Source organism: Sarcophilus harrisii, chromosome 3, assembly GCF_902635505.1.
Source record: "Sarcophilus harrisii chromosome 3, mSarHar1.11, whole genome shotgun sequence".
Classification (NCBI taxonomy): Eukaryota; Metazoa; Chordata; class Mammalia; order Dasyuromorphia; family Dasyuridae; genus Sarcophilus; species Sarcophilus harrisii.
The window spans coordinates 421,653,903-421,666,249 of record NC_045428.1 but is presented as its reverse complement, the minus strand read 5'-3'; the positions used below and the strand labels follow the sequence as shown (position 1 = coordinate 421,666,249).

Below are 12,347 nucleotides of genomic sequence, written 5' to 3'. Positions count from 1 at the left end.
GAAATATTTGGTGTCTGTGTATCTACAGCTAATGAGCAGCTGTGAAGAACAGGATTGAGGAAAGTGCTCAGTATAATTACCAGAATATCATAATTGATTTTAACAAGATCTACATTTCTTATAATTGTTTTATGCAATATGTTAAGTCATATTTTAAAATGTTTAGATAAAAGGGAACAGACACCAAGAAAAAAGGCTGGAAACCTCTAGGATTCTATTATACAAGTTTCATATTTCTTTGTTTTTATTCTTTTGCTAATTTTGTTGGTTAGTATTTCCTTCAGTTGCTTATATGTTATAGCCATTAATAACAACCACTCTTGTCCCCCAAAACATTAGGCTAATTAACCATTTCTTAGTTAGTGAGACATAGCAATCAACAAACCTTGCCCCCTTGACATTGCTTTAGACATTTGACTTTTTTTTTTCAGGTAGAAAAAGTTAAGCCCTACCATTAATTTGTACCCCTAACTTCTTTCCTTTGCTCCCATTTGAACTTGTCTTCAAAAACTAAGTGACCCTACCTTGTTGTCCTTTTCCCACATACTTGCAATGTAAGTGTTGTGGTCCTCTCTCTACCATTATCAATGTAATCTGTCTTTAATTTAGCAGATTATATTTGAGAGCTACTACAGCTAAAATGTGATCTCAAGAATGTTTATTTTTATTTTTTGTCTATTTAATCACTTATTTATTCTTTTATTTATTAAATAAACAAGTATTTATTAAGTGCTTTTTATATACTAATTATACTCTGGGTTACAAATACAAATAACATATACTCTCTTTCAGTGTCATTAACCTGAGGGCAAATCATTATGTGCCTCCATGTATTTAGCTAGTCTGGCTTTTGGACAACAGAGCTATATAATTTTGTACATGGATTTGCTTGAGTCATTTCTAGCTTGTGAGAACCTGCCAAAGCTTACTCTCTTTTAGCCATAGATTCTTCTATGTAAAATATGTGGTGTTAAAACAGAATTCTAGAGGATGGATAGAATTTTGCATATAATTATAATTGAAATAATATATTCTATCCAAATTCAGTATTTAGTAAATTCTTACATGAAAAATATACATTTTTAGTCATTTTGAACACAAAGGACAAAATTAAACAGTGTCAAGCTCAAGGACTTTACCCATTTTTCTTGGGAAGGGATGGTATGGAAAGAATTATAGAAAGGTAAGTAAAATTTGCTGCTGCTAACGAAATCAGCATCTTTGCTGGGCTAGTTTTATAATAAGTAAATCCTCACTTTCCAATCTGCTTTTTTACCTTAAAACAGTGAATTCCTAACCTTTTTAGGATGATCATCCCCTTTGACAGTCCACTGAATCCTATAGATTCTCCAGAATAAAGTTTTTTTCTTTAATTTGTTTTTAAAAATTAAAGTAATTGCTAAATTACAGGTAAAAGGTTTTAAAAATGTATTTTTTCTCATCTAGGATAAAAGAATCCATTGGGGTTTATCCATGGATCCTTCTAGTTCCATGTACCACAAGCTAGGAATCCACAATTTACTAGAATCATGATGCCATTGGCTACTTGAGAAAAACAATTAATATATTTGGAAACTTGAGATTCATTTTCTTATATATGCACTGTTCTATACAAAAATTTTTAAATGAGTACTACATCAAAGCCATGTGCCACCAATGCAGATAATTGTTTTATATTTGGTAAAGAAAATTCACATTGGTCTGGAAATTTAACAAATTTGGCTTTATCTTCATAATAACCACTATTAAATCAGCATTTGTTTCTAGAACTAAAAATATTTTTCTATTCAGCCTTTTTGTAAAACTTTTATTAGGTGTTCCAATTCCCCTTTCTCTCACCTGATTTTTCAGATTTTTCAGAATATGCACACTGCCCAATTTTCCAATAATTCTTTTTCATGTATAGACTTTCACATGCCATAAATGTGTTCATGAACAAGTAGAGATATCCAACTTGTTTATATACATGCATGTATTTACATCTTTATTCAGTGGAATTATTTTAAATGAATTTAATCCATCCACTATCTAAGGCAAAAATTATTCCTTTCTCTGGATTAATAGCTATCCATTTTTTTCATTTAAATTTTAATTGACTACTTTTATCTTAGGAATCCTTTTCAGATAAAATTTACTTGTTCCCATCTTTGAGAACATTTCCTGTTTTTCATCCATACTAAATTTCATTCAAAAATCAGATTTTCTAAAATGAATGCTTTTAAAGGATACTCAAATATTCACTTTTTAGGTTTTCTCTCCAAGGGTACCATGGATATGCCTGCATATCCTGTGTGTGTCTTTTCAATGTCATTCCATAAATTTGTCACAGAGATTCCATTAATTTTACTGGGATTGTCACTGTTTTTCTTGATATCACACTGATACTGGTAGAGTACACAAGCTTTTTGTCAATTAATCTATCCATGCTCTGGTCATTCAAGTTGCTAACCTTATTTTTCAATTAAAAATTTCCCAGTTGATATAATTTATTAAAGTTTTCTTCAAAATGTCTTTTTTGTTTTGTTTTACATCATAAATGTTTTCACCATTACCATTGCTACCTCATTGAAACTCATTTTTTAATTCTTTGGAAAAAGTAGTGTTTCTAGTCCTGCAGCTGAACAATTTCAATAGGATGCTAGTATTCAAAAGATAGGTTTTGCTTTTGGGAGAAGCTAGAAGTAATCAAAAGAACTTTACAATTTTCCGGAGGTAACCTAGTTTGCTGTATTCATCTTGATTTATTCTGATCCCAAGATGAAACCACAGTTTTCATTAACCCCCCAAAATAAATAACTAAATAAATAAATTTAGATTTCCTCCCCCTTTTCCTTCTGATATCTGCTTTGCAATTTTATCTTTAAATTACTTTGGGATAACTTCTTTTGGATTTTTCATTTCTCATTAAGTATTTTTTAAACTGATTTTGTTCTTCCGTTAAATGATATTTCTCATCATCTTCTATGACTATTTACCATATTATTTTACATACTATTTTACATTCTAATTATCATTACCTTTGGCTAACATTCTACTAAGTATTGTACTTCATCATCTATCCTTGTCTATTTCTTTTCAGTTTTAGAAGGAAAAACAGGTTCCCCTTGCTAAAGCTAAAACCTTCACCTGTACCTTTAGTCCCACCTCTACTTACATATTCCATTAACCTTGTTATTTCAGTCATACCTCCTCTTTACGCTTTCTTTTCTTGCTGACTACAGACATGCTCAGATACCTGGTATCATTAAAACAAAAACAATTTCCTTTGGCTTTGTCATCTTCTTAAACTATGATTCTAGCTTTCTCTTTTACTTCCAAAATCAAAAAAAGAACAATTTAGTGTCACAACCTTTACTTAATTACCATTCATTCTCACCTTAACTCAGGTTTCTTAGGCCTCTTTCAACTTTAACATTTAACTGAATACTCACAGTTTGATATTTTTAACTACTGCCCTCTAAAAACTCTCTCTAAAGCTCCTAATGACTTTCTTATGACCAAATCACCCTCTTACTTCACATGTTTCTATGATGCTTTATCCTCCAAGTTCTACCACTAAGTTTCTGACCTGCCTTCCTTGTTAGTCTGCTGACAGTTCTTACATTCAAGTGTCTAGAAGGGCTCTATGAATGATTATCTTTTAATTCCTCTTTATACTTTCTCCCATGATGATCTCACCCACTCCTTTGCTTTTAACTATTATATCTGTCCATATTCCTATTAGATATTTATCTTCTCTTAAGTCCAGTATTTCAAGCTACTTGTTGGATTTATATATCTGGATATCTCAAAATCAGTATGTTCAAAATTAAATTCATTTCCACTACCATTTCCAGTACTGCTACTACTACAGTCATTGGTAGTATGAATGAATACAGTCATTCAAATTCATAACTTGTCCAATACAGTGGATTGGGGCAGCTAAGTGGGATAAGAGGGTATGACTTTTAAGAGGATCCACTCTTGGCATAAGGGAATAAAAAGTTTAGAAAAGAGAGCGGTATCCAAAAGGAAATAGGACAATGGGAAGACATAACAAAATGATTTTTTATTTGTTTGTATTTTCACTTAAATGTTTAAGAAAAAAAATATATATATATAATAGGATTTTGGAAATTGCTAGCTATGGTATTTGGGAATAATACTAGGCAAAAGTTTACATTATAAATCAATAATAAGAATATTAGTGGAATTGACTCTAACATGTGCTGGACTGTCTGGGCACAGTATTATAGGCTGCCAGGGCCATACATGCCAGTCTTCAGAGCCTACTGGATAAACACAGAGATGAGCCAGTTGGGAAGAGCAAACCATCTGTCTTTATTTAGTCAGCCTCTCTGGGGGTAGCAGGAAGTAAGAGAGCAAGTTCTGCTCAGAGATATTTATGCTTCCTCTCTTCCCAGATTACCTGTGCCCAGCCCACTCAGCACTGCCCTAGGTGGAGCCACAGAAGGGAGGGATGTGGAGTGATGTTGCACCCAAGAAGGAGATCTAACAAGAGGACACACCCTTCATCATCTCAAGGAACCTATTTAAAGTTTCTATAACTCCTTCAAAGTACAACCTCCTACCTCAGAGGCCATGCCCCTTTTTAACTCCTGGTCCCACCCTGCCAAAGCTGACATGGTATACCGGCTATCTGACAAATCTCAGAGAGAGGAATTCCCCTATGCCCCTAACACTAACCAAGCTTATTTTCCAGGTAGATCATCCATTCAAACAATTGAAAAAGGTTAAGATCAAAGGTTATGAAAAAGTTCAGAAACTGTTGGAGTCTTGGACTGATTTTCTCTCCCAGATTGAATATCTGCTTCAGTGATTGTAGTGATAGAGAGCCAAAAGAGGAGTAAAAGTGGAAGTAATGAATTTGGAAAATAAAAATATTCCCTACACTTAAGCCAGAGTCTCCAAATTACCTTAGGAAATGATTGCTTTCTTCTTTATATATGATTCATTCTCCCTATCAATAAAAAATCAAGAGGAAGTATCATGATGACTTTACAGAACTCAGCTGAGAAACTTTCTTTAAGAAGTTAGCAGAAAGTATGCAAAAACAAAACCTTTTTTCTTTGTTCCCAGTTTGCCTTTCTCAGTATGAATTCCTATTTAATCAGATCCATATTTTATTTCTTTTTAAACATGTAAAATAATTTAAAATATATTTTCTACATTAGTCATGTTGTGAAAAGAAAAAAAATGAAAATAGTATACTTCAATTTGTATTCAAACTCCATAATTATTCTTCAGGATGTGGATGGCATTTTACATCATAAATCTTTTGGAATTGTCTTTGCTGACTTTGCAGTGCATTGCTGAGAAGAGTTAATTCTATCAAAGGTGATAATCACATGAATAGACAATTTTCAGATCAAGGAATTAAAACCATTTCTAGTCATATGAAGAGGTTCTCTAAATCACTATTAATAAGAAAAATGCAAATTAAGACAACTCTGAAGTACCACTGCATACCTCTCAGATTAGCTAAGATGAAAGGAAAAGATAATGATGAATATTGGAGGGGATGTGGGGAAAACTGGGACACTGATACATTGTTAGGAGAGTTGTGAGCTAATTGTTCTGGAGAGCACTTTGGAACTATGCCTAAAGGACTATCAAACTGTGCATACTCTTTGATCCAGCAGTGTTTCTACTGGGCTTATATCCCAAAGAGATCTTAAAGGAGGGAAAGGGACCCATACGTGCAAAAATGTTTGTGGCAGCCCTTTTTGTAGTAGCAAGAAACTGGAAATTGAGTGGATGTCCATCAGTTGGAGAATGGCTGAATAAATTGTGGTATATGAATGTTGTGGAATATTGTTGTTCTGTAAGAAATGACCAGCAGGATGATTTCAGAGAGCCCAGGAGAGATGTACATGAACTAATGCTAAATAAAGTGAGTAGGACCAGGAGATCATTGTACATGGCAACAACTAGATTCTGCAGTGATCAAATTTGGTGGATGTGGCTCTTTTCAACAATGAGATGATTCAGACCAATTCCAATGATCTTATGATGAAGAGATCCATCTAACACTCAGAGAGAGGACTGTGGGAACTGAGTGTGGATCACAACATAGCATTTTCACTCTTTTTGCTGTTGTTTTCTTGTATTTTATTTTTTCTCATTTTTTTCCTTTTTGATTTCATTTTTCTTGTCCAGCAAAAATATTTATGCATATATTGGATTCAACATATATTTTACCATGCTCAACATATATTGGATTACTTGCTATCTAGGGCAGGGGTGGAGGAAAAGGGGGGAAATTTGAAACACAAGGTTTTGCAAGGGTTAATGTTGAAAATTTTTTCCATGCATATCTTTAGAAAATTAAAAAAAACTTTAATAAAAATTTAAAAAAGGTTATCATCACATAACATTGCTGTTACCATGCACAGTGTTCTCTTTGTTTTGCTCTCTTCGTTCAGCCTCAATTCATATAATTCTTTACAGGTTTTTTGAAATTCATATGCTCATCATTTCTTATGGAACAATAATCTTCCTTTATATTCATAGACCACAGCTACTTTACCCATTCTCCAATTGATGGGCATCCCTTTAATTTCAAATTCTTTGGAACCACAAAAAGAGCTACTATACTATATATTTTTGTACATTTGGATCCTTCCCAAATATTAGTATTGTTTGCTGGATTACAGGGTACAGTTTTCTACCCCTTTGGAAATAGTTCCAAATTACTCTCCAAAGTAGTTGGGCCAGTTCGCAAATCCACTAACAGTGCATTAGTGTTCCAGTTTTTCCATATCCTCTCCAACATTTAACACTTACCTGTCCTGTCATAATGGCCAATATGATAGGAATGAGGTATACCACAGAGTTGTTTTTAATTTTCATTTCTCTATTTAGAGAACATTTTTTATTTAGATTTAGAACATTTTTTATGACTGTAAATGAAATGAAAAGTGCTTGTCATGTCCTTTGACCATTTCAAAATTGGGGAATTACTTGTGTTCTTAAGAATTTGACTCAGTTCTCTATATATTTAGAAATGAAACCTTTATCAAAAATACTGGCTATATAAATTACGTTTCATCTTTCTGCTTCCCTTCTGCTCTTGGTGGCATTAGCTTATTTTGTGCAAAATTTTTAATGTGATGTAATCAAAGTCATCTATTTTGCCTTTCACAATGTTCTCTCTCTCTCTCTCTCTTCTTTAGTCATAAATTCTTCATTTATCCTTAGATCAAAAGATAAACTATTCTTTCCTCTACTGCTTATGATATCACTTTATATCTAAATCAGGTATCCATTTTGACCTTTTCTTAGTATATGATGAGATGTTGATCAGTGCCTAGTTTCTGCCTTTTTTTTTTTTTTTTCAGTTTTTGCAGCAGTTTTTTATCAGATAGTGTTCTTATCCCAGAAATTGGTCTCTGGGTTTATCAAGCAGTACATTACTATAGCCATTATGTATAGGCAATATGACACTATTGTATTATGTGTACCTAATCTATTTCACATGTTACCCTATTATTTTCCATTTTAGTCAAAACTAAATAATTTTGATGATTGCTGCTTTGTGATATAGGTTTAGATTTAGTATCTAATTTAGATTTGGTATCTAGAGTCATTTCCTTTGTATTTTTTTCATTACTTCCCTTGATCTTCTTGGCCTTTTATTCTTCCAGGTGAATTTAGTATTATTTTTTCTAGCTCTACAAAATAATTTTTTCCTAACTTCATTTGCATGCCATTAGTAATTTCATTAATTTAAATATAATTGTCATTTTTATTATATTAGCTCAGCCTACCCATGAGCAATTGGTATTTTTCCAGGTGTTTAGATATGACTTTATTTGTGTGAAAAGTTTCTTGAATTGTATTCATATAATTTCTCTTATCACATACACTTGGCGATATAGATTCCTAAATATATTTTTAAATTTCTACTGTTATTTTAAATGGAATTTATTTTTTTAACACTTATTGATGGACTTTCTTGGTAATACAGAGAAATACTCTTGATTTATATGGGTTTATTATTTATATGGGTATATTATTATGTGGGTTTATTATTAAAATATCCTGCAACTTTGCTAATGTTGCTAATTATTTCAAGTAGTTTTTTTAGTTGATTTTATAGAATTCTATAGAATATCACCATATGATCTGTAAAAAGTGATAGTTTTGTCATTACCCTCTCTAATTCCTTCAATTACTTTTCCTTCTATTAGTCTGCTCTGTCTCAAGCCTTTCATTGAACACATTCTTCAAAGGCCATGTAAACAGTGAGCAGCCTCCATAATGTAATATAACTTACCGAAGATCGTATAGCTAATAAATTTCTGCAAACAGAACAGAGAAGGGTGGGCTCACCATGGGTAGAAGCTAGTCCCTTCCCCTCACTCCTGTATCTTGTACTGCCATCTAGGTGCTTCCAGGGTTACCTTCCCAGGTAGTATCTGGGCAGAACCTGTCATGACTGGGCCTGTGTTAGAGATATTGACTGGACTTTTGTGGGGGTGCAGCAGAGTGTCCTGGTTGTAGTGTAATGGTTGGCATGGCTGGTGCTAAGACCTTCCCATTCGTGGTAGTTCCTGGTAGAAAGGCAAAGTGGAGGCTGGCCATGGGACCTCATATTCTCTCTCCCCTCCCCACCAGGATAGGACAGCTTGGGGCCAGCTGCTGCTAGGGCTGGGGCTATTTGCACCTGCTGGGGAGGGAACTTGGGAGATGGCTCTAAACTTGCTTATGGGGTGGTCTGCAGGATGCCATTGGGGGCATTCCCAGTGTAAGGCCCTCTGTAGCTGCTAGCTCACCTTCCATCAAATAGGCAGATTGTAATTAAAATTTCCCTATGTTTTTGCAGCAGTCTTTCAACACTTTTATTTAGGAATTTGAGAAGAGGGATTAACTGGGAGAGGAAACACCTCTCAGATTGGTTAAGATGACAGGAAAAGATAATGATAGATGTTGGAGGGGATATGGGAAACCTGTGACACTAATGCATTGTTGGTAGAGTTGTGAACTGATGTAACCATTCTGGAGAACAATTTAGAACTATGCCCAAAGGGATATAAAACTATGGATAGATACCCTTTGGACCCAGCAGTGCCACCACTGGGTCTATATCCAAAGAAAATCATAAAGGAGGAAAAAGAACCCATGTGTGCCAAAATGTTTGCAGCAGTTCTTTTTGTGGTAGCAAACAGTTGGAAAATGAATAGATGCCCATCAGTTTGGGGAATGGCTGGCTGAACAAGCTGTGATAAAGAAGATACTGGTATATTATTGTTTTATAAAAAAAATGATGAACAAGCTGATTTTAGAAAGGCCTAGGAATATTTACATGAGCTATTTCTGAGTGAAACAAGCAGAACCAGAGATAATACATTGTACACAATGACAGCATGAATGTGGAATGATCAACTTTGAAAGGCTTGGTTCTTCTCAGTGGCTCAGTGATCCAAAGCAATTCCAATAATAATAATAATAATAATAATGTAAATTGGAATTATTGATTTGTGTTGGTTTTACATGTGCTTTGAATTACCTATTATTTATCAAGTTCTTTTTTATTTTTCTGCTTATAGGGATGACCTGTCAAGCTCGGACTTCATACACAGAAGATGAAGTTCTTTGGGGTCACCGCTTTTTCCCTGTTATTTCCTTAGAGGAAGGATTCTTTAAAGTTGATTATTCCCAATTCCATGCAACCTTTGAAGTCCCCACTCCACCTTACAGTGTGAAAGAACAGGAGGAAATGCTTCTCATGTCCTCCCCTTTAATAGCACCAGCCATAACTAACACTAAAGAAAGAAATAATTCTGTTGAATGTTTAGATGGAATAGATGACATTAGTACCAAACTCCCATCAAAGTTGCAGAAAATTACTGGAAGGGAAGACTTTCCCAAAAAACTTCTAAGAATGAGTTCCACAACTTCAGAAAAGGCCTACAGTCTGGGAGATTTACCCATGAAACTTCAACGAATAAGCTCAGTTCCTGGCAATTCAGAAGAAAAACTGGTATCTAAAACCACAAAGATGTTGTCTGATCCCATAAGCCAATCAGTGGCTGATTTGCCACCAAAGCTTCAAAAGATGTCAGGAGGTGCAGCCAGAATGGAAGGGAACCTTCCAGCGAAATTAAGAAAAATGAACTCTGATCGATTCACATAACAAGAGCAGACTTTTAGGCATTATTTAAAGTTGAAGTTAGTAATAGTCCAAATTTTGTCTGACAAAGTAAGCTTCTCCATAGGACAGATTGTGAAAAAGATGGCATTTCCCTGTGTATTCCATGTATTCATGGCAATATTGCTCCTCCCAGGTAATGCTGACTATGTTGAAAATGGAAATTGTAATGGGGAAAAATAAAAAAGAATCTGATATACTTAATGGGCATGTAGTATCACACCAAGCATGCAATAATGTGCAAATTTCACATTTAGTTTTATGGCATGATTCTTACTATATTTATATTGTACATTCTGAAAAATATTTAGGGAGGGATTACCCTCCCCTATATTTCTAAAGTGTATAGTAGGCAAAAATGAGTGGATAGCTTTCAGGGCACAGTACAATTTTAAGTTAACATATTTACATATATGTATGTGTACCCATGTACACATATATACATGTACATATATAATTCCAATCGAGATTGTATCGTTCTGTTCAATATAATAGTCCTGCTGCATGTTTACTTTCTTAGAATGCTAAGGTTATTGGCATTACACAATTACTAAACAGTTCCTTGAGCCTTAAATTATTTGTAATCTTAAATTTATATTCAATGTTTGTTTAAGTTTATCTGTCATTTAGGATCATGGGAGGCTTTCATTTATGCTTTATAAGAGTCATTCATAAAGTTTGTACTATTTTAGGGCTGTGCAAATGATAACCCTTATAGAATCAAGTTTTTAAATGCAAGGCACAAATATGCAGTGATATCACTATATAAAGTGTTTTTTATGTTTTTTGTTTGTTTTTACAAATGCTGTGAAAATACTAAAAATGAGGAAGTGTTGATTGATTTGAGATATCTGCAGGATTTGGTCCCATTTCTGGAAAAGTTAAACTTGATTTTTTAAATAATGAAAAGTTTTAAATAATTATGTTTTCTAAAATATCAAGAAACTTACATTCTCAAACAGCTTCTTACAGGACCCAGCACATGAACAAATGCTGAATCGTTATGTTAACGATTAGGAGTCAAATTACTTTGAATATGTTAGACTATGATTACAAGTTAAGTGATGAATACTTTCTATTGCATTGTGAATCAATTGAACCCCATATAAACATTGTTGTGTGAAATTTTTCTCACTTTTAAACCAAGAAATTATCTCTCAGCAAGATGACCATTTAATAATGAACTATGATAAATATTTAACTATAAGAGATATATAGGTCTAATTTGATTTCAAATTGTATTCTTTTCCTCTGCTAACTAGTTTTATGGTTTATTGTCCTCATTTCTTTCCAAACTTTAGCAATTTTTTTTTTCAATTCATTTGATACTATTGATTTGGAAGGGAACTTTTTTGCATAAAAGAAATTTATAGAACATAAAATATGAAAATCTAATGTAACAGAACATTCAGAACAAAATATTAGTAAACTTTTGGCTTCACTAGGCTTCCTGCACTAAACTAGTCCAGTCTAGCATGTATTTCCTTAAAGCACCCAGCATATGCAGGGCACTATGTTTGGTACCATGGATACAAAGATAAAACAAAGACATTCTCTACTCTTCAAGAGTTATATACTATAATAGAATGCAAACATTTAAACAAATATATACATGTTCATTTGAGAAGGAGGAAGGGGCAAGTACTAATTACTGTCAGGATCATGAAATAATAATTTTGACACAGGAACTGAGATTTGACCAATAGTATTTTCCTAACCCCCACTTCTGAAACATTTGAATAGTTAGCATGAAGTTGCAGTTACTAATCAATGGAATACCTGAGACAGTAATATGGAATGCAGGAGTAAGTTGGCAATTTGAAGAGGTAACTTTGGTTTTTATGACCCTTTTTATAAAGAGCAAGCTGTGATGAAAAGGGCAGAAAAAGCAATGCTCTATCTTCTAATTTTCTTTATTATAGGAGGAGTGTGTGTGTATACTTTGACTTAGTAACTTCCTAAGGATCATAGATTTAGAGCTGGGAGGAATCATAGAAAACATTATCAGATCCAAACCCCTCATTCACAAAAGATGTGACTAAGTAGCTTGCCAAGGGTCACACATTAGATTCAAATTAAAGTCATCCTAACCTTTGGTCCTGTTCTTTAACATTAAGCCATGTATTATTGCTTGGTAATTCTGTGGCATTGGTTCATGTTTTCTCCAGCACTAAAGTAGTTATTTTGAATGTAT

General features: G+C 33.6%; 1 protein-coding gene across 1 annotated transcript in view; it reads left to right on the top strand.

The window, feature by feature from the left end:
- The window catches only part of KCNJ3 (potassium inwardly rectifying channel subfamily J member 3), a 218,255-nt gene extending 206,224 nt beyond the window's left edge, over positions 1-12,031 (top strand). The window contains exon 3 of the mRNA XM_003763873.4: positions 9,552-12,031. Within this exon, the coding sequence (XP_003763921.4) occupies positions 9,552-10,138 (587 nt within the window). The 3' untranslated portion in view covers positions 10,139-12,031. The remainder of the gene's footprint in view (positions 1-9,551) is intronic.
- Positions 12,032-12,347: the final 316 nt, after the last annotated feature.